Raw genomic sequence first — 26,412 nt, 5'->3', positions numbered from 1 at the left:
CTTTAAAATCAGCTCTCTGTAGGTTGATAATTTTCATTTCCATCAAACCACGTGGCATCCTTTCATTCCTAACACATTAACAAGTACACATCACTACAGATATGCAGCATGATTTTTCCCACTGAGATCAGCTGCGGTTTCAAAGTAATTTTTATTTATTTATTTATTTTTTGTTGTCGAGCAGCATTGTAACTGCTTTCTGCAGCACGAGTTCCTCTTTGTTTGACAGCATGATTTCTGTGTAACATTGCATCGCACAAACTGCCTCATAAGCAAAGTCAAACTTTTGTTCCATTAGGGTCAACGTACCCATTATCAGGTATTTTATTTTTCCTGTTTCCACTAGAGCAAACACGCAACTGAAAAGTAGAATTCAAGTCAGAAAACAATCACCTTCCATTGAAGCTGTGGGAAATGTTCACAATGCACATGTTCTGCAAGAAAGCAAGTTGGCTGAATGCAAGCTGCCCTTTTGAACATGGGCAGTCTTGATGTTTAATCAACTTCTGGGATACTAATATACAGTTCACCGACAATGAAATCCTCCTTTAGGAGAAGACACACACACACAAAAAGCCAAATACAATCACTGCGAGTTAGTCAAGCTTTTATCTGCTCCTGACAAAGAGCTCCACCAGACCAAAGGCATCAGACTGTGGTTTGTCTGAAAGGGACGCACTCGTGATGCCTTAGCTTCAGCTCTCACAGTTCACTCACAGAAAGCCACAATCTTCAAAATAAAACAAATAGCTGAAATTCTTACAGGAAAAAATTAAATAAAAAAGAATAAGTTTTCTTCTCCCATCTTAACAGAAAGATCTGCCTCACACATCACATGATAAAAGCCGCTTTCATCTTTCAACCATGACTTGTAAATAATCCCCACCTTTAATTCTTGCTCATTTGCTCGTTAGAACTACCTTTGGTGACCCTGATGGGAGCTCCACCCCAGCCCACACTGACTGGCACCTACAGTTTTTTTCCTCAGTGGGCGGGTCCACTGCTCTTTAGGACCCAGTGGCTGCTCGATTCAAGCAAGGAGTGACTCCGGCACTCAGACGGAAACAGACAAAGGCGAGGGGAGAGACGGCGTGCCGCTATCCTGCAGCATCGACTCACATCCACTCCCCCACACACTCCGCAATCAGCGACGCAGGTGAGTCCGCTACTGGGTGGGATAATCAGCAGACTTCAGTGATTTTTAAAGAAAGTATATATTACATTGCAGTGATTTTGACTCTCAGGGGGCAACTTTGAATATCACTGTATTATTTTATTTTTTTGCATTTTGGAAGGGGATTATATCAGGCTTTTTTTTTTTTTTTTTTTTTAGATTTAGGCTTGAGCAGGTGGATTGTGGCGTTCACACGCCCAACCCTCCCCTTTCATTTCAAGCAGAACTTGCATTTTAAGCTGCTGTCTCTGCCATGTGGCCACACGCCATCCATCATAAATGAAAAGAGTAGTGTCATGAAACTTTTCCTTTCGTGGCTCTTATTTTTCATTCTCTCTTTTTTAATACCTACCTTTCCGTGTGTTGGTGTGAGACATACCGCACGCAGATCAATTTTCCTGACGCGGACTGGAGAGTCATAATGTGGTGCTGGTTTGTCAGGAGTGTGTGTGGGTGTGGGTGGCTCAGTCAGGAACACAGAACCAGACAAATATATCAATGACACCACACAATGATACCGCAGTGCTGCCTGATGTCCAGGTTTGCGCTTAATTTGGAAGTGGGGAAAGCGCGCATATTTTTAACCAGATTTATTGATTGATAACGTCAAGTGTGTCAGCCACAAAGAGAGGTGATCTTTAAACAGTCGTGTCCGTGCAGATTAACACTAAAAAGCTGTGGGAGGATGTATTTTCTGGACTTGAGCAGGAGACTGAGCCGGCTGCAGCAGGAGCAGCAGCGATGGTGATGTCACTCTGAAGGCAGGCACCCCGTTTGAGACAATGGACTGTCCTAGTGGTTGCTTTTCTGGGGAAGGGTCACTGCTCGCTCTGCTTATTAGTGCAGCAGATGGGCTTGAAACCTGGCCTTTGTCAGCTAAGGAGCACCCAGTCCACAGAAGTCCCTCCCCTGTCAGTGTGCTTATCATAAAACACCAGTCAGCAGATCAGCCAAAGGTTAGCATGCTTGGTGGGGAAAGGGGGGTGTCGACCTGCCACATGGATGGGTGGTGATCTCTTCCACCCCCCGTTTGTCAGTATGGTTATACTATATACAGTGCTGTAATCATGTGGTACTAAAAGAGGCAGGATAGTGGAGGATTATGGGCTGTGACATTGTGTCATTCACCAGTTTGTGTGCATGTTTTGACTAATTGGTTTAGGCCTTCTTAACATTAGCACCAAGGCTGGATATATGTTTGCAATGAATATCACAGCACAACAGCTTGTTGTTAAAAGGTGGGGCCTCAAATTTTTATTGTTTTCCAAGCTGCTTCCTTTTTTTTTTTTTTTCTTTCTTTCTTCATTTTCATATAACCATGTTGGGTCTACTGAAAGCAGCGAACCGTGTTTTTTTTTGTACATCAGATGACTCGCATGTGAAGAAGGAAGTGAAAAGCTTAGTTTTAGTTTGAGAATTTTGCAAAACAATGACACCTAAAATTTCATATCCTCACTACATCCACTGAAACACTCCCTGATGATTTGGAGGACCTCCGCCTCATATTACGGCGCAAGATTGACTTTCAGTGGCAGAAGATGCCAAATGAATTCTGTCTTCAGTGACTTGAAAAATGTCAAAGTCAAATCTTGAGTTGTTAAAATGCCACTCGGAGTGGAGTTGTGTTCAAAGACCAGTGACCTTTCAGTCAATAATGACAAGTCCTGTGAGGATATCGGGGCCCGTAGAAGTGACAGAAATGTGACACTTCACATTTGTGCTATTCGGCTCGGTCTCGTCAAATATGTTTTTAAAAAGAATACTCTCCTTTAAAGTTTAAATTGGGGAGACATTGCTCATAGATCGGGGCTTTAAACTTTGCACTTCCCCTTTCATGTGAATGGGTGTGGGCGTTTGATGGGTGTCTGTGTGTCAGTTGTTGAAAAAGTATCAGTTTGAAGATGCTCTTCAATGAGTTTTTGTGGCTTTGGCAAGTTTATTTGTGGTCATCAGGTGGAAGATTAACTAGCAGACTACTACTTTTGCTATAAAACCTTGGGCAGTCAACCTCCATAGAATAAGCATTTTTTTTTTGAGTTGTTGAGCCGTATAATTTCCTTGTGATTCCGTTGATGTCATTGATATCTCAGATATCTAATAGGACAATATACAAGTTGACATCATCATTATTTCCAAAACCTTTTGTGTTAGTGGTTAGCTTACTGATTCATCACTTACTGATTCATCTGGCCAAGTGAGACAGCTGCACAGAGGTGTCTGTAGGCGGACTTCAGAAGAAGAGGGGGAGCTATCATGTGCTACATGCCACATAAAGCAGTGTGGTAACAGTCAGTGAGACGTACTGCTGCACACTCACTGCATCTGGAGTATTTTAGGGTCATACTATTTTATGTGTAGAAATTCAAAGAGTCTGCACTAACATTTTAAAAATCATTTTTAAAATGTTAATGCATGCGTGACAAAGTTTTAGTTTGACATGCAGGATTGATGACCAGCGGTTTTAGTACGTGTAGCTTTAAATGCACCGGTTGGCCACGCCTCTTTCAGGAAGAATGGTGTGCCGGCTGTTGCCATGGATACCTTGGCTAAAACAAGGCAGTACCAATATGGCTGCTATGCAATTAATTTAAGTGAATGTGAGAAAGCGTCCCGTTGCTGCTGTGTCTGAGTGACTATTTTCTGTGTAAATATAACCTGCAGCTGTCTCTGAATTATTTGCATTGTTTGTTTGTTTTTCCTTTTAGATATCATGATTAAATCAGGGTTTTAGCTGCGCACAGTGCCAGCTTTGGAAATGGCTTATAAATGACAGCTGGTTAACATGAAGCCTTAATGTGCTCCGTGTGTCATAATGATGTAATGCTCATTATGTTGTTTAACTACAAAAAAGGAAAATGATTTAAATGAGAGCAGCTTTATTGAAATAGTTGATGTGAGGACAGTCTAGGAGAGAAGAAAACGGAGGCAAACATTAGCCTGTTAGCTGTGCTCCCTGCTAACAGTGGGATAAATACAGGGGCATGAACGTTACTACCAAGATGTCATGCATTAATTTCTCAAATCCCATTTTGAAGCCTCAGCATTATTGTTTCCGCCTTGTTAACGAAGAATGTGTGGTTTCATAAGTCTGAAACATGGTATGACCAAGGTTCTTAAAAACTGACTTGACTTTTCTTCTTTTTTTTAATTTGGTATGACCCAAAATGAGTGTCTAACCCGTAAATTCATAGGAAAGTGTTGATGGAGGTCAAGTCAGAAAGCTGTTTTCTCAAGTCTTTTTGCAACAACAATTATCACCTGGTGGAATTCCGATCGGCATATTTTTCTTTTCTTAATTTCTTATAAAACATGTCCATGTTTTTATACTGACTTTATATTGGATACGTGTTTTATACTGCATAAATATCAGGGGAATTAAAAATAGCAAATCCACTGGGTGTTAAGTTCCTCAGATGCCATGAGTGGACACATACTCCTTGTCTTAGAAGCAAACAATTAACGGGCAGTGCCAGGGCAGCACTGTACAAATTTAACTTCAATGACTATTGGTTTCCAGTTTTAATATTAGCGATACAATTGGCTAATCATCTTAATCTCATTCCTGTGCCTAATCCTCACCTAGCTCTGGATTTTGGTTTATTTAGATGCAGATTTATGAATAAGTCACAATCATGGAATTAAATGTTGCTCTGAGTGAAATGTCATGAACATACGACCATTAACCATTAATACTACTGCAGTATCTGGTGATACATTACAAGCACTTGTTTCCTTCTTTCCCTAGACTCTCTGGAGCTGGTCACCACCCCAACACATCTGTCACGACCACCATAACTTTCAGTCATCATGGAGCTAGACTTTGGACATTTTGATGAGCGAGACAAGGCCTCTCGTACCCCGCGGGGCGGGCGTATGAATGGACTCCCCAGCCCTACTCACAGCGCCCATTGCAGCTTCTACCGCACACGCACTCTGCAGGCCCTCACCAATGAGAAGAAAGCCAAAAAGGTGCGCTTCTATCGCAACGGAGACCGCTTCTTCAAAGGCATCGTGTACGCTGTAGCCAACGACCGATTCCGCACCTTTGATGCCCTCCTGGCCGACTTGACGCGCTCGCTGTCCGACCACATCAATTTGCCACAGGGTGTGCGTTTCATCTTCACTATTGATGGTGCACGCAAGATCACAACCTTGGATGACCTAGAGGAAGGTAAAAATGTTCCAGCAGGACCAAGCAAATGTATGATTTAACACCATGAAATATTGGTGCATTGTAAGGTTTTAGTAAAGGTAGAACCGCTGTGAAAAGGTGGGCCCTCAAGATACCTGCCAGTTTCTTTGCTGAGAAGTATTAGAAACATAAAACTTGCAGTTTTTTGAGATTACAAGTCTAATCTGTTCAGTCTAGACTTCTCTAATCTCCCATATGATGTATTAAATTCTAGGCTAAAGAGTTGTGTTTATGCAGTTGACTGACATCGGTCTACTTTTTTGGTAGTTGGGCAGTTTTGTTTGACGGAAGTTGTTTAAAACATTTTTTTTTCTTTTGACAAAGGCAAAAAAACCGAGACAAATGGGGAAATGCAGTGAAAGAGCCAATCTGTTTTAAACATCCACATGCATGCTCTTTCATTTCTTAAATGTAAATTGTATTTTAGCATCTTGCTGTTGGGGAATTCCTGTTGCAGCTAATAAAGCTGAAAGTGGGTCTTCTGTCTTGATCTTAATGGGATTCAGTGTTGAGTTTAGACTCTCAGAGGGCTTCCTTCTGTACTTTAAAGTTGGATCTTTACACTCAGCATGAGAGAGCAGTTTGTTAATTGAAATCATTAGGATCTCATCATTGAAGAAACCACCAGCCACATTTCTTTATGCATATTTATTAAACCTTTCCCACAGTACCCATAGCAACAGTGAGAAGAAATCCAAATAAATTGAAGTTACACCTTTTTATGATTTTCGGATTTTTCTGATTCAGCAGTCACGATTATTATAGCTACTGTAAGAATCTGGGGAGCTGTTCAGCTTTCATTTCTGTCTGATAGCTGGAGTAGTGTAGACACCCTTAAGAGCAGCTGCCACCGTGATTGCTCTTGTTCCATTTGGCACCAGAACACCGACTAGGACAAGAAGTGATTCATTTGCCTCCAAAAATTTATGTAGTGAAAGTTGCCAAACATGGTGACTGAAGGAAATCTTCGCTCGACATCAAACCGGATGATCCATGTGTTGACCTGCTTGTCGCAAATTGCTGTTCCAGTCAAATTGTCGCTTATTTGCAGCAGCCTGAAGCTGAATTTGCGACATGGGATGTGTCAGAGGGATAATGCAATTTGAAAAGGGGGAAAGTCAGATGGATGAAGTGAGAGCAACGATATTAGTTAAATGCTGCTTAAACCCCAGTCCTGTCTCCCCCCCCCCCCCCCCCCCTTTCTTTTTTTTGAATGAGGGTTTCTCAGGTATAATATTTAGAAAGTAAAACATCCCAGATTTTTTTTTTTTTTTTTTTTTTCTCTTCTCCCCTCTTTCTCTCCACTCGCACACAGACTTGACTTTGCGAGATTCCTTTAAGGCTGCTGAGGGATGAGGTAGACAGGGTGAGTTTTGGGTAAAGCTGGAAGATAAACTGCAGCTTAATTTGTCTAAAATGAGGTGATCATCTCTGCCGCTTGAGCTGCTTAGGAAAGATAGGAGTGTGTGTGTGTATTATCTTTGTGTATATGTGTGTCGAGCAGGGGTGCAGAGTTAGCACTGTGGGTGGCGGGGCTATTTCATTGTGCTTCCTTTTGTGAGATATAATTAATTGTTCAATCTCCTCTGCACAGTGTAATCCCGTTTTGTTCCTCTTGTCTCTTCTGCAATTTCTCCACATTTGGCCTAATTGTTGCCTTCTGGATTGCCTCCTTTTTGCCAGATTTTTTTTTTCTTCCCCTCCCTCTGTCCCCCAGCAGCCTTTTGTCTTTAAAGTCTAGCTTGCAGTGAAAACTATGAACTGATGATGAATACAGCAGATATTTTAGGAAAATGTGGCAATCATTCGGTATATGAAGAGCAATCATTGACACATGGTTATTAAACAGTCTACATTTATCTTATTACCTCAGGTTTCAAAGCAAGGACTGATCCAAAGTGGTAAAGCATGAAACAAGTTTGTTTCCATACTGAGTGGAGAGGGGTTAATTCTAATGGTATTTGTCGTAATGGTGCTAACATCTCAGTAAAATGGGGTAAGTTTGTGGCAATCCAGTGATCCAAATTTTGCAAATATTCATGGCAACGCAGCCTGGTGGTTCAAAGCCTGTCTGTGAACTTCAAACAAGACCTCAGCAGCCATGCTAATGTCTATAAAGTGATTTTCAGTCATTTTAAAAACCTTTTCTTCCCTCCTACTAGTCTTGAAAGTTCCTGAAGGTTCAAATCTTTGAGTAGAGAGACGCTGCGGGACTCTCAGGTGCCAAAGTTGAATAATATGCGTGTTACGACACACTAACCCAATTTCTCTTTGACTCTGCAGGGGAAAGCTATGTTTGCGCATCAGAGAACTTCTACAAGAAAGTTGACTACACAAAGAACGTCAACCCCAACTGGTCTGTGAATGTAAAGGCCTCAGCAAGCCAGAAGAACATGCAGTCCTTAGCTGCCAAGGCTGCCGGTGAGTCCAGGGAGACCAAGGACTTTATTCGACCCAAGCTCGTAACGGTCATGCGTAGCGGCGTGAAGCCACGCAAAGCTGTCCGCTTCCTGCTCAATAAGAAGACCGCACACTCCTTTGAGCAGGTGCTCACTGACATCACGGAGGCCATTAAACTGGAGAGTGGCGTGGTTAAGAGGATCTACACTCTGGATGGCAAGCAGGTATTGTCACTTTACGCCGTGATATAAAGTTATTGGCTCACACGTGCTGCTGAAAATCTGACTTTACAGCATGTGATGTGCATATGAAAATGTCTAACCTGCTAAAATTCAAATGAACCATGCTGCGGATGGAGTTCTATGTCTGCATTTGTTTAATTTGGGATAGAGCCCTCTGTTTGAGAAATAAGTGAAATAAAGGCAGTACAGTACTGTATGTAAACGAAGTCTCACAATAGGAAAATTTGTGGTCGGATTGAGGACAGTGTGTCATTCATACATCTGCCCCCACACAGGCAGTGATGAACGGGATCAAGAGAAAGCAGGAAGCAGAATAATTAGCTTAGAAATGTAAAAAACCAGACAAAACGATCTTGTTGCCTCATCAGTGGTTTCCTTTTAACTCCAATGACTTTCAAAAGTGACACAAGATGCCCACAAAATCCTATTGTTCTGTCATAACCTCAGCCAACAATGACTTAGTCGCTCCATGAGAAATCCAAGCGTCTGTGGGAACAACCTTTGTATGACCTTTGCTGTCAGCAGTTTGTCTTCAGACTTTTTTTCTCTGATGCTACCTAGTCACCTGTGTTGTGGTCAGAGACATTAGAGTCTTGCCTGCCAACCTTTTGTTGCTCAGCTGGTTTTAGGCCACTGGTATTTCTGAGTCCCATCTGGCTTTGAAAAGCTTAAAAGTCCTGCGGAGTTCTGATGTCTTCCCACTATAGTGTGCAAAAAGGGCCCGGCCCTGTATTGTTGCCATTTTGTTCCCATTCGGAGGCAAACATTGTGACACCGAATGACCATTGTTCGAACAACCAGTCAAGACATCCTCTCGTGCTTGGAAGAATGATTCCAGAATGAAAGTGCTGACATTCATCTGTTCTAATTTTAAGATAAATGCTTGACATCCTTACTGGCCAAGAGGTTGCCTTATTTTCTGAATTTTTGTATTTTACCCGTTTGGTTAAATTTCTACCCTTACAGCACATGTGTAGGGTAAAAATGCAGGTATAGACAAACCTGCACAGTAACAGGATTACTAGTCTATCATCTCAAAGTCTGCAATGTTGGTCTTTTTATATGACTAGCTCAGTTTGTCAAACCAGGTAAAATTATCAGCCATTTGTTGATCTTGAACCCAACTGGCTGCCGATTGTGGGAGAATCCATTAGACTGGGACATGGTCACTGTACCAATATTATATTTAAGTCTATCTATTTCACATATATACTAGTTTACCGAGCTGCCGTTTTTAACGATATGAATTTACCTAAAACCAAGAAAAATGTCCGCATGAGACGCCCACACGCACATTTTAATATTGCCTAAAAGTCGTTCCCTGGGGATGCTATTGTTTACTCGACACACCAGCTAAGCTAAAAGGACATACCGGTAATATATTATTCATGCTCATACTTTATTGGGATACTTTTAAAGCGCAGCCGCAACCATACAGCATCACCCAGCTGTAAGGCTGTGGAAAGGTTTGAGATGATGCACTTAACTAATTCCTTAATATCAAGAGATGTCACTGTAAAGGTGTGTGTGTGTGTGTGGCATTACAAAAAAGGTTGGCTATGGAGAGGATTGTGCTTTCAGATTTGTCTGCAGAGGTGACCTTTTTGACTTTATTAAACCGTAATAGTATAACTGATCTTGCTTTTCTCATGATAACGTTACTCCTGTATACCTGTGAGTTCCAGACTAGTGTGAAGCGCTGCAAATTGGCAGATGCAGGGATGAGGAACGTGTGTGTGTGTGTGTGTGTGTGTGTGTGTGTGTGTGTGCGCGCGCATCTGTTCCTCAATCCTCTCTTTGATATGGTTAAATGTTTGCCTATTCTTAGGCGCAAACCCTCTTTTCCTGTCTTATTGATTACAAATGCATTACTGACTGGGGTATCTCTTACATGTTGAACTGCCTTTTTCTTTTTGTATTAATAATGCTGGAAAGCGATGCGTCTTGGAGGAGGGGAGGTGTTCTGAAATGATAGATGGGAGGCTATTTGATTTTAATGCTCTGTCCCTTGGGTGCAGTCTGGCCGCCCCGGGTCTTGTACTGGTTTTCTCCCGAAGCTCCTGCTGGAGATGGAAATCACCTTATCCCTCCCCTCCTCCCTCTTCCCTCACACACATGCGTAATGATAAATGAATTGTGGTCACACCATCAACAGCCATCATATTGCAGGCATTCCAATCAGTGCATATTGATTGTGCTGCCATCATGGTAGCTCTAGCTTTTTTTTTTTTTTTTTCACAATTCACGTCTGCTGATCTGTTGCTCCTGCCTGCGACTCCCCGTTTCACATTAATGCACAGAAATGTGAGAAACGCAGTGCACGTTATTATGGCGTCTTTGTGTGCAGAGGCACATTGCAGCTGCTCTGTGGTGGAGGTGATATGGTAGAAGCAATATTGATGCAGTGCCCACCCCTCCCTGACTCTGCGCCGATCCTCCTCTTCCCATTCCGCTGCGATAGCTGCTGGGACTGGTTGCTAGGAGACCACATCCCAGGCACAAAGAGAGCCCAGCTGGTGTGGACCGGTCTGTCAGATACCACATCCTGTAGTGGGTGTGAGAGTTTACTATCAAAGCAACCCTTTAGTATTGAAAATATTAAAAAAAAAAAAAGACCACATGTCATGTTTATTTTACCTGCTTGCATTCCATCATTGGGTGTGACTTGTGTGAGCACACTCTAGCGTGTGTGTATGTATGTGTGGTGTTTTTTTTTTTTTTGTTTTTTTTTTTAATCAGCTCTGCTGGTGCCCAAAATTTGAGAAGGCGTTGCAGGTTGTCTTCCTGGCATTTTTAAAATGGCTGCTTTTCATGCTTTGACGTTCCTCTTTTCCTTAATGGACTCTGCAGACAGCCCGCTCGCCCCTCTTTGCAAGTGCTGTGAACAAAATCACTCCCATTTTTCCCTCAAATGCTGCTGCTCTGCAGCCCAATCAGGAAGGGTGGGGCCAGTGGCTTCAGGATTACCATTCTTACAGCAAATTAGAATCATTTTATTTGCACTGATGGGGGGGCTAATTATTCCCTGAGTCTATGGAGGGGGAAAAAAAGTGCATTACTTCATTTGCCCTCACTGCTTCTACATCAGGTTGGAGAGCGTCTATCTAATTGCTGGCAGCCATTTTGTATTCTTTCCTCTTTGATAGAGGTGTCTGCAGAGGAGACTGGCTCTGATTTGCATTTAAGATTCACTGCTTGCTCATTTGAATTGCACTTAAGAAAAGGTTATCGTCTAACAGACGCCATAATCAAATATCATTTGTGAAACGTCTTGATGATGCATTGTGCTGCTGTGTCGTTTTGTCCTGGTGCATTATCACAAGTCTGGAGCAGAGCAGAGAGCTTTAACAGATTTGAGTGTTTAATATTAAGACTCGGGTTGGGATCTTTAGTTTTTAAGGTTTGCTAGAGATTAAGAGAAAGTAAGATGTGACTGAGGAAGTATTCAATTAAAAAATCCTCTTTTCTGAGGCTGCATTGCATTTATGACCGAATCAGTCACAGGCAGAAAATCAGCTTTTCTTTTTGCATTGACAGTAATTTCATGTTTTTTGTTTGTTTTTTCTTTTCTTTTTTTGTTTTAACATTTAAAATGAATTTGTTAAACAATCAGAGGGGGGGGATGGATGCTTCAGGCACAAGGTCGCGCTGTTATTGTCAGAGAACAAAAGATTCCAGTTCACTTTAGCGGTTAATAACTATGGTAACAAATTATTCACTGAATTAATAGACGGATGTATGCTCGGGTTCAAAGCTTCTTAACGACTAAAATACATCTGCTACCGGGCAAGAAAAGCCTGCTTTTCCCTGGTTATCAGTGCTCTAGCAGTGTCTGCTTTTGCCATACTGCAGAAGCAGTTGTCATGGCAATAAGCTCCACCGTGATGGATTCAGTTTGTGACAATGGTTGTAATGCGCTGAGTGTGCTCTTTACACTGGGTCTTACCTGCCCTGCCCTCTAGTCCTCATCCGTCAAAAGCTCACTGCATTTGCGTGCACGCAAATGCAGCTAAACTGAGTCAAGCAGACAGGCAGGGTGACGGAGGGGCGTGGTCCCTCGTGATGAAGCACTGCAAGCAGACATAGAGGGAATAAGCATACATGTACAAGCTTCTAACAGCCCCACTTTCATGCAATGAGCACCACATCAACAAGTGAGCATGACCTGGGGGAGAAGAGGAGGAAGCACTGTTTAATAATGTTAAGGCCACATCAGTCAGCTAAATGGAAAGCCTGCTTCCGTGGGGTCGAGAGGGGTGGGGTTAAAACGGCATCAGGCACCAGCTGGTCCCCATGACTGTGCAGATATCTGTGCCTAACTGGCTCATCTGTGCTCCAAATGCATCCAGAGCACCTACGATAACGCACAAGCAGTACGCTGGTGCATGAAGGTCATAGATGGGTCAGAAAGGCAACTGGTAGCAGTTTCCTGTAAAGCAATTACTGATGTCCAAATGCACCCCCCCCTTTTTTTTTTTTTTTTTTTTCTTTTTCAATTTACTAAATTTGTCCTGAAATTCTCAGTACCTGAGCTGCTGCTGTCCTAAAAGATAATCTGATGTGCTGCTTTTTTATACTTGTCTGAAATGAACAAACTGGAGAGTGTGTATTTTGGAGGAATATTCCACTCAGTGCAGAGGTACTGATATTGATCAGGTCTGTGTGCTCAGTGAAGAGACTGTGGGCGTTTTTACCCATAGGCTGAAAAAAGCAAGGTCCCTTTTTTTTTTTTTTTTTTTTTTTCCTCCTTAGGCTGATATGAGAATACTTTGCAGAGCACATCAGATGTGTGTAATCAGTTACGCACTACTCTATTCCAGTGTTTAACCTTCTGTTGACTCATTAAAGCTTATGTTCAGTCGTTACTGTTCGTAAGGTGAGTAGTGGTTAGTGAAATTGTTGGAATGCAGCACTGAGTAGCTTTACTTTTGCACTGACAGGAATTATTGTGACTATTTTTACAAATGGATGGATGCAAGTCTTTGTGAATCATTTCTGCTCAGACTGCAGCTGAATGGCCGAGCTGAAGTCAATATTAACCAGCTGTCCTTAAAAGAAAAAGGGGGGAAGACAAAGGATGCATAGCTTTGTTTGAAAATGCTCCCTGCTGCTTTGCACAAAGGCATTTTAGTTGCACCTGAAACAAGAATGTGTAGCATGCCATATGCTGGAAAGCTGAGGGTACAGACTACCTCCAGTTGTGGTAAAGGGTGGCTCTGATCCTGTGCAAGTACAGCACTTATTTTGCTATGTTATTAATATCAGTCGTGTTTTATGACAATGGCTAAAACTGTTATCCTACAGTGCTTTTTCCAAATAGTTTCATAGAGATCGTATTGTGCTGCACATATGGAGCCAAATTTCTCAAATTACCTCTGAGAGGTAAAACTACTGTTCACCCCAGGAGGTTTCTGTTTTGCAGAAATTAAGTACCGTGGTTCCACCCACTTCTTAATTGGCATTGGGGAACTGAAGACCATCATCCAGTTAAAGGGCGTTTGCCCTTGCCAAGTTGGGTTAAAGAAACTCTGAATAATTCAGTTGCTGTTATTGGAGGTTCCCTACATGCTTGCTGGTGGGTTTTGTTTTGTTTTTTTTCTTCCCTTTTTCCTGGGGGTCATGTGGACCTGACAGCTGGTGAGGCAGAGATTAGGGATGGGCTTGGTGGGACAGAGGGTGGAGGGCACCTGGAGTCTGTAAAGAGCCAGTTTTTCAGAAAAAATACGCCCATATCATCCCAGTAAATGCAGAGATGGGTACACTCACCCTGACATGTGCAGTACAAGCGTAATATGTATAAATGCAGTATGACAGCACTTTTGATCCATTTAAGTAAAATGGCATCAGGTCGGCTCATTGTCCTCCTCACGGACCCCTTTGCCAGATGGGTGAGGTTGACCTTTTCAGATCGAGGGAGGATGCTTCCTAACCTAAGCGCTCCCAAGCCGGCATGTGCCTTCCTCATAGGGCTGGGCGATATGACCCAAAATTCATATCTCGATATTTTTTAGCTGGATGGCGATATAAGATATATATCTCGATTTATTTATTTTTTTAAGCCATAAGTTAAGAACAAAAAGAGTTCTTAGTCACACTGTGTCCCAGATGTCACACGGGCACTTTTATTTACATACAGCGTAGATATTACTCAAAAATAAATTATCAGCATATATTAAATAATCATGGTCCATAAATAAAAGAAAACAATGTTGTTTTTGTGCATAACAAAAAGCTCACAATTGTGCAGTCAAAATGTAAACTAATAGACGCTGAGCATAATAACAAAGAGACAGATTTCACAGCTGCACCACGTCTCTGAACAGGTGCCATTTGTGGTCCTTATACACACACAGTACGTATCACTCCGCGAGGCTCCTCCTCTGTAGCCGTAATTCTCCGACAATCCATCAAGCGGTGCAGCTCCGTAGCTTAGCAAAGTCATATTAAAACATTTTTTGACAGATTGCTGAGCGCTGTGTACCACATAAAATCGGTTCGCGGTCAGTAAGCACAACCAGAATTCATACATAAGGCGCACTGTCGATTTTTGAGAAAAGGAAAGGATTTTAGCCCGTGCAGCCCCTCCTGGCTGCATGTCGTTAGCGCGGTTAGCTCGCTAACACGTTGACGCCATCCAGCCCCACGCACGGTAACTCGCTAACGGAGATTTTCCGCTTTCATCTTGTCATTGCCTGCAGGTGAAGCTATGGGGGAGGGGGAGTTGTGTTCAGTGAAGGAGAGGCGAGGCCGAGTAACGTTGCGTAGAGACAAAAGTGGACGAAAGAGAGGCAAACCTGCGGCTCCACAAGTATAATTATAACGTAACATAGACTATATCGATATAAACGATATTGTCACATCTTATATCTCGTATGAAAATATATCGATATTTTTTTTAAAAACTCGATATATCGCCCAGCCCTACTTCCTCATTCATGCCATGTTTCTAAATGGACTCTGACATTTTACATTTGATCTAATCACATGCAGAGCAGTTGTTTGTTTGTTTTTTTCCTCACAAATTTCTGCCAACTGTACAAACTTATCAGGCCAATTTTATGGCGTGTTAGTCACTATTAATACACAACAGGCTTGCTGACTTTGACGCAAGATGGAGGTTTGGGCAGAGTTTGACACTGTAATCATACAATGTGGATTTAGGACTTTGAAAACATTTAAAAGTCCAAAGCTCTTGATAGGAAATTTGGTGGGTTTTTGGGTGTTTTTTTTTTTTTTTACTATGGAAGCTTGAACGTAAGGCTAATTTCCTTTCAGCCTCTGATAAGAGAACGGGTGAGGAGTTTAGCTTTGGAAGCCAGTATGAGTTAAATTTCTTTGCAGCGGTACAATTGTTCAGACATTTCAATGTTTAATCCCATTCAGTATCTTTTGTTTTGAAGCATTCATACTGAATTCTCCCATCAGAGATTAGACATGTTGTTGGAAGTTAAAGTGGTCTTGCGTGCCAGGCAGCCAGAATCTTAAATTTAAGTAGTGATCTGTTAAAGAATAAAGTAGCAGACTATAGGATTAAAACATTATCCCTTTAATCATCTCTGTTCCTAAAGCTATTAAAAACATGCAGTAGCGTCTACCCACCCACGCTGTTTCGGCCCATTTTCATCTCCTTTCCTCCACCCACTCGCCTTAAGGGTAGAAAGAACACCTACTAATGCTTCCATATTATGATTAACTGTCAGGTGCCCTTCTTGCCATACAACAGTTTAACCTAATGAAAGTAGTATGTATGTATCCAATTTCCTGATAACGAACACTAAAGAGAACCCAAGTGTGTAGCCTGTAAATTAGCCCCAGCTGAAAAACCAATTAGGTTTTGATCCCTGGAGTCGAAGCACCATCTCTGTACCTCGGCAGGGCTCTGAAAGGCCTGTGATGGGGGGGGAAATATTGTGGGGCACAGAGGAGGGTACAGCTGTTGGATGCCACGCCAACAAGTCACCACCACACACTTTTAGCTTGTCTAGCAGGACGGAGAACCAACATTGCAGCTGCTGGGGTGGTGAGATCCCAAATTATCCAGAGCTCATAGTTTGAATGTGTATCACAGTGGCAACCCATGATGCATCTTGACCCTGGCATGGGCCCCAACATGGGGCTGTTTTTCAGCATGTGGATCTCTAAACAGTCTTGCGTTGGTGAAAACTGACGTGCTTTTAAATAAAAAAAAAAAGCAAATTCCATCTTTAAATAAAGGGCAAGTTATCTGTAGTTCACTTGTAGTAGTGCTTTGATCCTATAATTCTAAACGAGAAGGAAGAGATTTCAACAGGTGTTGAAAGGCAGAGTGGAAATTTGACTGATATGCTTTGTAACAGATCTCATCAGCACAAGAAAGAAGAGCAGTGTTTAGCTTGAATGGCTTTAATAGGCGTGTCTGAGCTGGTAACAGTCCGTATAATGGAGAACGGGGGAAAAGGTGTGGCACAAAGACATCTGTCCATACAGTAAGCCATATTGTGTCAACAGCTGCTTTAGAGTGAAAAGACCCCGGGGAAGGAAGTCGAATCATTTAAACATTACAGTAAAGGTGTAACATTATCATCTGTCTGGGGTTTTTTGTGCCTTTTGTGTTAATGTTTTGTTACATGAATCTAAAGGTATGTAAACAAGACGAGCAAAACACACAGGTCTGCTACAACCTGAAGATCGGAAGTTTTTATTTAGTGATTTCATTCACGTAAACGTGTGTGTGTGTGTGTGTGTGTGTGTGTGTGTGTATTTTCATTTAGCATATCTAACATACAGTGATAGACATTTGAGCTGGCAGTCCTCTTGGCAAACTCATAATCGTAGCTTCTATAGTAAGATTCTGATTTTCAGTTGGCCTTTTAAACGTTACTTTTGCTAGTGACATGCTCCTAACCTAGATCCGTCAGTCTTTTATTCAGATTAAAACACCTCCGCAACTGCCGGATTTGTGCAGATATTTCTGCTCCTTGGAGAAGAAAAATATGAAGGACTTGGTGGTCCCTGAAACTTTCCTTGTCACTAGAATCGGGTACAGATTTGCGTGTGGGGTTTTTTTTTTTTTTTTTTTTTTAAATATGTTGGATGGATTGCCATTATGGCATGTACTCCTATTAACTCCAGGATAAATGGAGGGAACAGGAGTACAATTGAGAATGTCTTTATATTTTATGTATGGGCAGTGGATCAATATTCAGTTGAACACATTGGTGCAATGAAAGGGGCTAAATGCCTGAGCCTCCATGCTTTCTCATTCTGCTGTACCTTTATTGCTAATTAACTAGGTTAGCATGCTAGCTGCTCTTAGTTTAGCTCAAAGCACTGTTGTGCCTGAGTGTGTTCAGTAAAGTATTTTCTATCGTCTGTGCGTTCGAATCAGTGTTTTCCTAGAGGACAGTATCACCCAGTTGACAGCTTTTTTTTTTTTTTTTTTTTTTTTTTTTTTGACATCACCTTTCCAGGAAGCTCCTGTATGTGGTCAACCATCAATGGTAATTGCGCAACAATATAGCAAAGCATGATATAAGATAAACATCATTAAAAGCACATTGAGTTATTTAAAAGGCTGATGGCTGACAGGACAAATTAGTTGGTCTGTGGCCACATCAAAGCAACTTAAACTCTTTAGACAGGCTGGCACGAATCAGCCACGACCATGGACGGTATAAAAGATACATGAGGGTACTCTTTCTATAGTACCTGATGACTTGGAACCACAACTATCGACATCTGGTCAATGTAGGGTTTTGGCTTTATTTTTCTGCCTTGGAATCTTGGTAGTCTTAGTCCTTGTCATAGATTGTAGAAAATATCTAGGCTTTCTTCAAAGGCCTAACCATATACACATGAGGAATGTTATTAAAGCCAAAGCCCATGGATTAGCAGCACACTTTGACTATACCTTGGAATCTGGGACTTGGTCCCAAAGTGAGGTTTTTAATGCCTTCTTTATTTTATAGTTCCTGCATGCTTTCCAATATCAGGTTTGGTATTGTGGAATTAATTTGGGATATTTGAGTCCACAGCCTCTTATGTTTGTAGTAAAACGGTAGAGCCAGTAGACTCTACTTTTATATTTTATATTCCAGTTTCTCAAATTTACTGTATTGTGTCTTAATAGGTCACCTGCCTCCAAGATTTCTTTGGCGATGATGACGTCTTCATTGCATGCGGACCAGAGAAATTCCGCTACGCACAGGACGACTTCTCTTTGGATGAGAATGGTTAGTAAGCATGATTGAATTGGTCTGTTTTGCATCCCATTATGGAATCAACTTAAGCGAGTAGCCACACACTGTAATGCAGCTTGTCGGAGGAGGGGTTGAACAGTTTATGATCTCCCTTTTTTTTTTTTTTTTTTAAAAAAAAGCCACAGTAGTGATCAGTTATCCAGACTCAAGTTTAAAATCCTGCTCCTGACATGTAAGGGCTTTGCTAATCAGCCCCCATCTTATCTTAAAGCCCTCATAGAACCATATCATCCCACTGGAGAACTTTGCTCTCAGACTGAAAGCTTACTTGTGGTTTCTCTAGTGTTTAAAAGTTAAGGCTGAAGGCTCTGCCTCCCATTTAAGGCCCCCTCTTCTGTGGAACCAGCTCCCACTTTGGATTCAAGAGACAAGACACGCTCTCTGTTCTTAAGATTAGGCTTCCTTTTGATAAAGGCTTATAGTTTGGGCTGGATCAGTGTTTTTATATCCTGTCTTCCTCCCCTCAGCCCTGACCAGTCATGGCCGATGGCTGCCCCTCCCTGAGCCTGGTTCTGGTGGAGATTTCTTCCTGTTAAAAGGAGTTTTTCCTTCCCACTGTTGCCAAATGCTTGCTCAAATGGGATCATTGGATTGTTGGGGTTTTCCCTCTAGTATTGTAGGGCTACTTTATAATATTTAGTTTACATGATAAAGCACCTTGAAGCGACTGCTGTTATGATTTGGTGCTATATAAATTAAAAAATACATTGAGACTGAACTATCATGCAGTAATATCAGCTGTATAGAGAGATGACCTGTAACTGCAAATGACGTTAACATATTTGTCCATGAATCCTCTGCACGGCTTCATTTGCACAATTTTATGACCAATTTCTAGAGTTGTTGTGCAAGATGGAATTAACGCTGCACATGAGCATCCAAAAAGTGTACTCTGTTTGGGTGTGTGTGTGTGTGTGTGTGTGTGTGTGTGTGTGTGTGTGTCTACAGAGATGAAGAAATGTATCCTTTTCATCAGGTTTTATTCATGTACAATGCTCTGTGGATGGAATTGTATATGTGTGAGGGAGGCTAAAAAGGAGGCTGAGAGAAGTCTTATCTGCACCCGGCAGCAGGGATGGGAAAAGGCAGGAAAAAGAAGAGCCATTAATCTGTCCTGTGACAGGTTTAGGCCAGCTGATCTGTTGGTGGTGATACTGCTGAGAAGTCAAGGAGAGAAAATATAAAGCCAACCCTCTGAGTTTCTCCCCGCAGACTTGAAATCCCTATTTTTAACAACCTACTTCCACCTAATGTGCTCTCCTCGAAACATTCAGTCTGCCTTTTTATGTTAACGCAGTGCTGATGCAGGGTTCATAACCATCATTATGTTACCTTCGTCTCTTTTCGTTTCTTGTAAGATTCTCGGCAGGATGGGGATGCCGGTTAGTTTATAATGATCTGCGTTCTTTTTCTAACTGTGTACTCCCCCCACTGAACTCGAGCTAAATCATTTCATTCAGCCTATAATAATCTTGGGGCCAATGCTAAATAAAATGGCTGAGTGGCTCAAGCAGGCATTTCTGAGTTGGCTTCAGTGGAGTTGATGAGACTGGCTTCTCTGTGATTCATCACGGTATGGATGGCTGTATCTATAACAAATTATAGAGATCAAGCAGACATTTTTTCAAATTTAAGAATCTGTACGGGCAAGAAAGACACACAACAAATATGCTATGAAATATTTCTTTAACATTTTCTGGGCTGGAGATGACCTTTGAAAGATCTACATGGGAAAAATATATTCAATCACATGATTACTGCTACCAAAATGGATTAATATCGCCCGAGTATTTTTATTTATTTTTTCACACTCCTTATGATAAATATGCCGACTGAAAGGAGTGCATGAGTACCTGCAGGTCTGTTTATGCAGTTGCAACATTAACAAAAGCCAAAAGGGACTCTAACAGACTCTATTCTGCTTTGAGACCACTGAGAAGATTTGACAAGCTGCTAGTCTGAGGTACTGTCAGATGCGTGGTGGCACACCTTGGAAACAATAGCACGTGAATGTGCGCCTGTACCCAACGGTGTGTGAAGGTTGAGAGAGAAGGAGACAAGACAGACGTGGCGAGATCTCAGGAGACGAAGGGAGGACAGATAGTATAATTAGCATCAAAAGTGGAAGAGAGGAGGAAGGGAGGGAAGAGAGCCTGACGGTACAAACAGAGGGGAAGATGCAGCGGGAGGAGTAGCAGTGTCTGGAGTCTGTCTACCCTGATTAATACAGTGACCCAGAATGGACTGCACATTCCTACATGCATGTTGTGTTTATTGTAACACCAAATTGTTGTTGGGGGGGAAGAAATGTATCATAATTGATTACACACAATTTTTAAAATGTGAGGTTGGCAACAAAGGAAAAAGCTGCTGGAGGAAAAAAAGGACGTAACAGAAATGAACACGTTGAACTCGAGGCATGAACGGTGGGTTCATGTGGGTTCATTTCAGACATTTTGAAAAACCTTCTACTGGGGAGTATGAGCAGCTCAATTATTCTGTTGGTAGGGGAAAAAATGTTATTCACTACTTTCTTTGTGCTTTTTATTTTCTCTCTCTTTACAGAATGCAGAGTGATGAAGGGACCCAAAGCTCAGCGAGGTTCAGCCAAGAGTCCTGGTCCAATCAAGCGCTGCAAGTCTCCTGCTGAATCGAGTGAGCCCGATACATCTCACCTACACTCTAGCCCTTCCCTTTTTTAAAAGCAGCCGACCACACCTTAGAAATCAAAGCTGGTGTAAAATTTAAAATAGGGTCTTTTCTGTTTAAGTGAATGAAACTACAAGATGATACTGTAGCAGATTCACGTAACTGATGTTGACCTTTGACTTAATCTGAAAGGAAAAATATGCCATGACATCATTAATCACACCTTTTTTTTCTTTAAATATTACCTGAATTTTATTCTGTGTAATTTTGATTAAAAGGCAGTAAATAGTTAAAAACTCAATCTCAGCATAAACTGGGGGCTTTTCTTTGTTGTGGGTCTTCTGAGCTTTAGTATAATCTTTCTGCTGTAGTTTCTTTAAAAGCATGAATAAAACATGAAAAGTAAACAAAGCCAATTTAAACAGCTTTGAGCTGTTTGTTTGACAATCAAGCACTTTTTAACATTTAATAATAACATCCAGGAGGCGAGAGAGCATGGAGGCTCTACAGCTGGTTCACGCTTAAATATTTCATGTGAGGAAAATCGTACCATCCGGGTTTACATAGCTTTACCATTCAGCGGCTGAATAGTTTTTATTAAAATCGTCGGCATGATTTAAAACGAGCAAACAAAACGACTTGAGGAATATGGAGTGCTTGCCCCTTCTTTTTTTTTTCTTTTTCTTCTTCTTCATGTACTGTTGCTGCATTACATAATAGGTGAGGTCTCCTGCTCTCTACAGGTTTCCTCAGTCATTTGACTGTCATGGATATTTATTGATCACCAATGGTAAATGTCTGGACTCCAACACAGCAGGTGGTGGGCCAGCATCGTGTGGAGGCAGTAAACTATTTACCCATTAAGCACATTTGTAATTCCCGTGAGGCATGAAAGGAAGTGCATATTTATGTCAGTTAATCAATAGTACTGATGAGTTTAATGAAATTAGATTTTCTATGCTTTGGAATGATTGTCGTTTATGCCGTTTGCTATGGCATAACAAGTCTTAACACCTTAATATATTCAAATGAAAAAGCCTTTAAACTAAAACAACCATATAAAACGGATGTTTCCACCCAACAACAGTAATGTTTTGAGTTATGCTTTGAATCCTTAATAGAAACGGATGTTTTAATGTTATGAAAAATTGAACAGTCTCAGGGATTTACTAGGGAATCTGTACACTTTAAAAACGGCGTGATCATAGCAAGACTCGCACTTTACAGAATTCGTGTCCTAATACGGCTCTTTTACAGCAGACTTGGGCAGTATTGAGGTATTACAGTATTTAGAAATCCCAGTACTGCTCTTTTTTTATTCATTTGAAATGGAGGATTAGTTTATTCTACCACCAACATCTCTGCTTTTTTTTTTTTTTCTGCTTCTTTTAACACACATACCATGACATACTGAATAGCAGTTTGTATTAGTGTGCGTTTGCCATTGTGCCAGCGTTAAAGTACACAATGACATGCAGTAATGTGCAATCAAAACAACCACACAATGCGAGGGGTTTTCTGCGGAAGCCGAATAAATATTCCAGATGTAGAAATCTGAGACCCAAACCGTGGCAGTGCGGGCAACTTTCCGTGTTCGTTTGATGTCTTTGGCCCTTTTCACAGCTGAGTGTCTCAAAAATCAGTACATCTAAACACGAGCAGCTCTCCCACACAGACTGAGCAGAGAGTGCAGTTATTTTATTTAAAGAGCCCAGGATAATGGGACTTGTGATTTCTCTGTTTGGCTGTGGGGTTTCTGTCGATCTGCCCGAGTGTTTAAACGAAGCCAGCGGCTTTACAATGAAGCTTTATCCACCTTGTGTTTCCAACAGTCACTGGCTTAAACTTAGACCGGCCATCTGGCTCACGCTCTTTTCATCTCTTATAGACAAAAAGTCTTTCAAGCCACTTAACACTCACGGCTACATCACATCACACTGCTCTTAGATATAAACGGTGTTCCACACACACAGAATCCTAGCAACGTCGCGGAGACACAGAGCGAGTGAATAAAACGTCACCTAACAAACAGAACTTGTCAGCCTCCTAAAACCTGGACCAGCAGGGTCCCTGTACATCACGGCCAAATGAGGCCACAGTTCAGGACTTGCTCTCCTTTTTGCTTCTCTTGCAAACTTTCTAATCCACTCTATGTTTACCTCTTCTACTTCTTTCCCCTCTCCTCCTCCCTTATCCCTCTTTGTCTTCCTCCCCACTCTCTTTACTTCTGCGTTGGCTCTCCCAGCCAACGGGACGGGCTCCAGCAGCCAGCTGTCCACCCCGATTTCCAAGCATTCCCCCACCTCCACCCCTACCAGTCCAGGCCTCAACAACAAGCAGAAGGTACCCTAACCTCTCCTCCTCTCCTGACCTTTCATCTTGTTGCCTGTTGTCTTTTTTGTGTTTTATTTATTTATTTTTTTGCTCTTTAGTTTGAGTTTACAAAAGTAATTGTGCTCCTCTGGATCTCCGCAGGATCTCTACCTGCCCCTATCTCTGGATGATGATGATTCTCTTGGTGAATCAATGTAGACTCCTGGCTCCTGCTGCCACCCTCCCCTCCAGTTTTATTTTTTTTTTCTTTGAGATCAGATACACAGAAGTTTTATACCTCTGCTGCTTTCCACCTTCACTCACAGTGCCACCTGTTTAGCATAACCCACTCTTTGTCTCTTTTTTTAAAGGCCTTAGCCAACAGGGCTACGACACCATTTGCTGCTTGAGAATGGCACAAACAGAACAGAGAAATCATTTTTCTTCTCACAATCAGCTCACTTTTTCCAGGTTTGCTTTTTCTATGTGGGATGGGCACTGTTTCTCAAAGGTTCTCACTGATCACTGTCATACAGATTTCATTATTGAAGGGAAAAAAATCATTTTGAATACATACATTTTTGATAAAGGACGCACCCTAACTTTTAAACATTTCAGTCACAGAATTCCAAGCAGCAAATGGGTATTTTTAGGGGTGTTGGTCAGAAATGACAAAACTTTTGTATCACTTATCGTATTTGTGATGTTCCTCCGTGTCCTTCTGCCCTCTAAGTGAAAGGTTTCTTGTCAGAGGAAGTCTGTTAAGCCAGTTTTAGTCTTTCTAACCTGCTGTAAATACTGTGTATAGCTATCCATCATAACATCTCGCCCAATGTCCATTGCTGTGCTTCCGTAATGTCACTACAATGTCTAGCATTCGCTTAACATGATACAGGGTACGGTCAAAGTAAAGTGGGACAAAAAAATACAATGAAGTCCCCTTGACAGAGGACGTGTGGGATGCAGTCCTGACTGCGCCTCCTTAATAACATTTCATATTGCCGGCTTGATATATGTAATAACGAAGATCTAAAACCCTCAACCTCACATTTTTTAATTGCTGTTCATCTCATCCAATCAGGCGCAGGGACGATTATGTAAAGAAAAGGCATCCCACGCCTCTTTAAGTTGGCCGGTCCTCTGTTTTGACCTTCTATACAGACAGTAGGCTTTACATGCTGCATAACAACCCCCCCCCCCCCCCCCCCCACCCTGTGTTTTTTAGATTGTCACAAGCGGCAGCACATGATGTTGTTTTGAAGGACCTAACTGTGCATAAAAACAACCAAAGGAAGATCCAACAGGCCCTTCTGAAGGAAGAAAAAAAGCCAATGCACATCCAGTATACAGTTTTTATCGACAGTCTGAAGAATCCCTTTTTAAAACCAGTTTATCACATCTTACAGTGTACTTATTAGAAGTGATTTCACAGCAAGTAGTGGTGACATTTTTATAGTTTGAAATGATAAATAAAAATAAAGGTCTCAAAGCCAAAGTATTCTTTTTTTTTTTTTTTTTTTTTTTTTTTTTGACCAAGACTTATAAAATAAAAAAGAAATAAAAAAAAAAAAAAAAAAAAAGGTGGGAGTATTTCATTTTAAGCAATTTAAAATAAAAATATTGTGGAAGAAGCACACCTGGAGTTTTATGCATGTTACTTTTGAAAAGCATCCAAATATGTCATGCTTAAATCATGCTCATCTGAGGCGGTTAGTTTTATCAGGGCGCTAACGGTAGTGGGATATCTCCCTTTTTCTTGCATGGCTCAGCATAGTTCTCCAATTAAGAGGGGAGGAGTGATGAAAACATAACAGTTGTCTAAATCGATGTGTGGGTTTTAAATTTTTATAAAGTTTAATTTATATTGAGGGTACTTGTGTAGGACTTATTTCCTAGTTTTCCTTGCTCACGTGAGCTCTAAACACCCCCCCCCCCCCAAGCTTTTGTGTGCAATCTTTTATTTCTGTCGCCATATTCCCTTTTTCGATCACTTGGACTCGCATCTCGTATGTCAAGCAAATCTACTGAAAGGGGGTTTTCTCAGATTTTTGCAGGGAATCGAGCCTGAGAAATCTCTAAATTGGACTATGGTGAAGCACAAAGCAGGGAGCTACTTATTCACCACAGCAACAGACACTTTACTGCCTACTTGCCAGCATTACAAGGTGTGACTACAACCAATTTCTCAATATACAGATGACGTGCTGCATATGTAGCATTCTTTTAAATTAATATCTATGCATTTGGAATCGAGAATGGTTTTTAAAAAAAAAAAAAAAAAATCAGTTTGGTTTTTCTTTCTGTACATGGCTTTTTTTTTTTCTTTTCTTTTTTTTTTTAAATAACCTTAACAAGAAACGAACAAAACCCCGACATTTCCGTGTAGTTATTCTATTGTGACAAAGCGGCACTCCCAAAGTTGCACATCTTTGGAGTGATTTGGTGCCTGCCCTGTAGATGAGCTTTAAATAGCAGCTTAGTGTTGCTTTAGCCCATTACAATCTGGTGCTGTGTCCTACACTCTTTCTCCTGCAGGGAGTGCTGTTAAACCAGCAAAACAGCTACTGTAACATTATCAGCTAATCAACAGCAGGGACACCTCACTTCACCAATTGTTTTTAATTTTTTTTGTACAAAAGACCCTGTTTGTTGTCAGTCTTCTCAAACACTTAGTTCTGTAAAACTTAACGTGCTAATACTGTTCTCGTCAGCTTGAGTTTTCTGCAGCTTAATACTTACAGCATACAAAACGCTTACCACAGTACTTTGGTTGACTTGTGTAAACCAGATGCCGCCATGTAAGATGGATGGTGCCTTTTTTTCCCCCCCCGTCTTTTCTTTCTTCTTTTTTTCTTTTTAAAATTAACATCTTTTGATAGAAAGTTAAACTGGGACATAACAGGCTTGTACTTTGTTAACGGCCATTTGTAAAAACATTTTTAAACGTCTTAAATGAGGAGACCTCCAAACACACTTTGTTTTGTAGAGACACAGGACTCTCGGTCGTGGTGTAAATATGCTCCCCTCCTGTTCGCTCTTTCATATGTATGCCTTTCTGATCGAATGAATGACTTTATTTTGTTTCTCTGAAATTTTACAATGTCCTTTTTAGTGGTATTTTGCAATGTCACAGTGGCTTGTTTCAGTGCTTCATTCAATGTATTAACCGGTATCCTTTTTGCAATTAAAAACGATTGTATTTCA

The 26,412-nt window shown here is 41.3% G+C and overlaps 1 protein-coding gene across 1 annotated transcript; it reads left to right on the top strand.

Annotated features, from left to right (window-relative positions):
* The first annotated feature begins 957 nt into the window (after positions 1-957).
* LOC309716383 (neuronal migration protein doublecortin-like) lies at positions 958-26,412 on the top strand. The gene is made up of 7 exons (XM_082550152.1): positions 958-1,156; positions 4,920-5,345; positions 7,650-7,990; positions 18,117-18,219; positions 20,812-20,901; positions 23,141-23,238; positions 23,371-26,412. The coding sequence occupies exons 2-7, from the start codon at positions 4,982-4,984 to the stop codon at positions 23,425-23,427; spliced, it is 1,053 nt and encodes a 350-aa protein (XP_082406278.1). The 5' UTR covers positions 958-1,156; positions 4,920-4,981; the 3' UTR covers positions 23,428-26,412.

This window comes from Aulonocara stuartgranti (genome assembly GCF_965226115.1).
Source record: "Aulonocara stuartgranti genome assembly, chromosome: 10".
Lineage (NCBI taxonomy): Eukaryota > Metazoa > Chordata > Actinopteri > Cichliformes > Cichlidae > Aulonocara > Aulonocara stuartgranti.
The sequence above is the reverse complement of the archived record's forward strand: the minus strand, read 5'-3'. Positions and strand labels throughout refer to the sequence as shown.

Excerpts from the sequence above, each read along its gene's own strand:
- LOC309716383 (XM_082550152.1), top strand. The coding sequence starts at position 4,982 with ATGGAGCTAGACTTTGGACATTTTGATGAGCGAGACAAGGCCTCTCGT. Across the intron at positions 20,902-23,140 it reads CAAGTCTCCTGCTGAATCGA|CCAACGGGACGGGCTCCAGC; the intron begins GTGAGCCCGATA and ends TGGCTCTCCCAG. Across the intron at positions 23,239-23,370 it reads GCCTCAACAACAAGCAGAAG|GATCTCTACCTGCCCCTATC; the intron begins GTACCCTAACCT and ends GGATCTCCGCAG.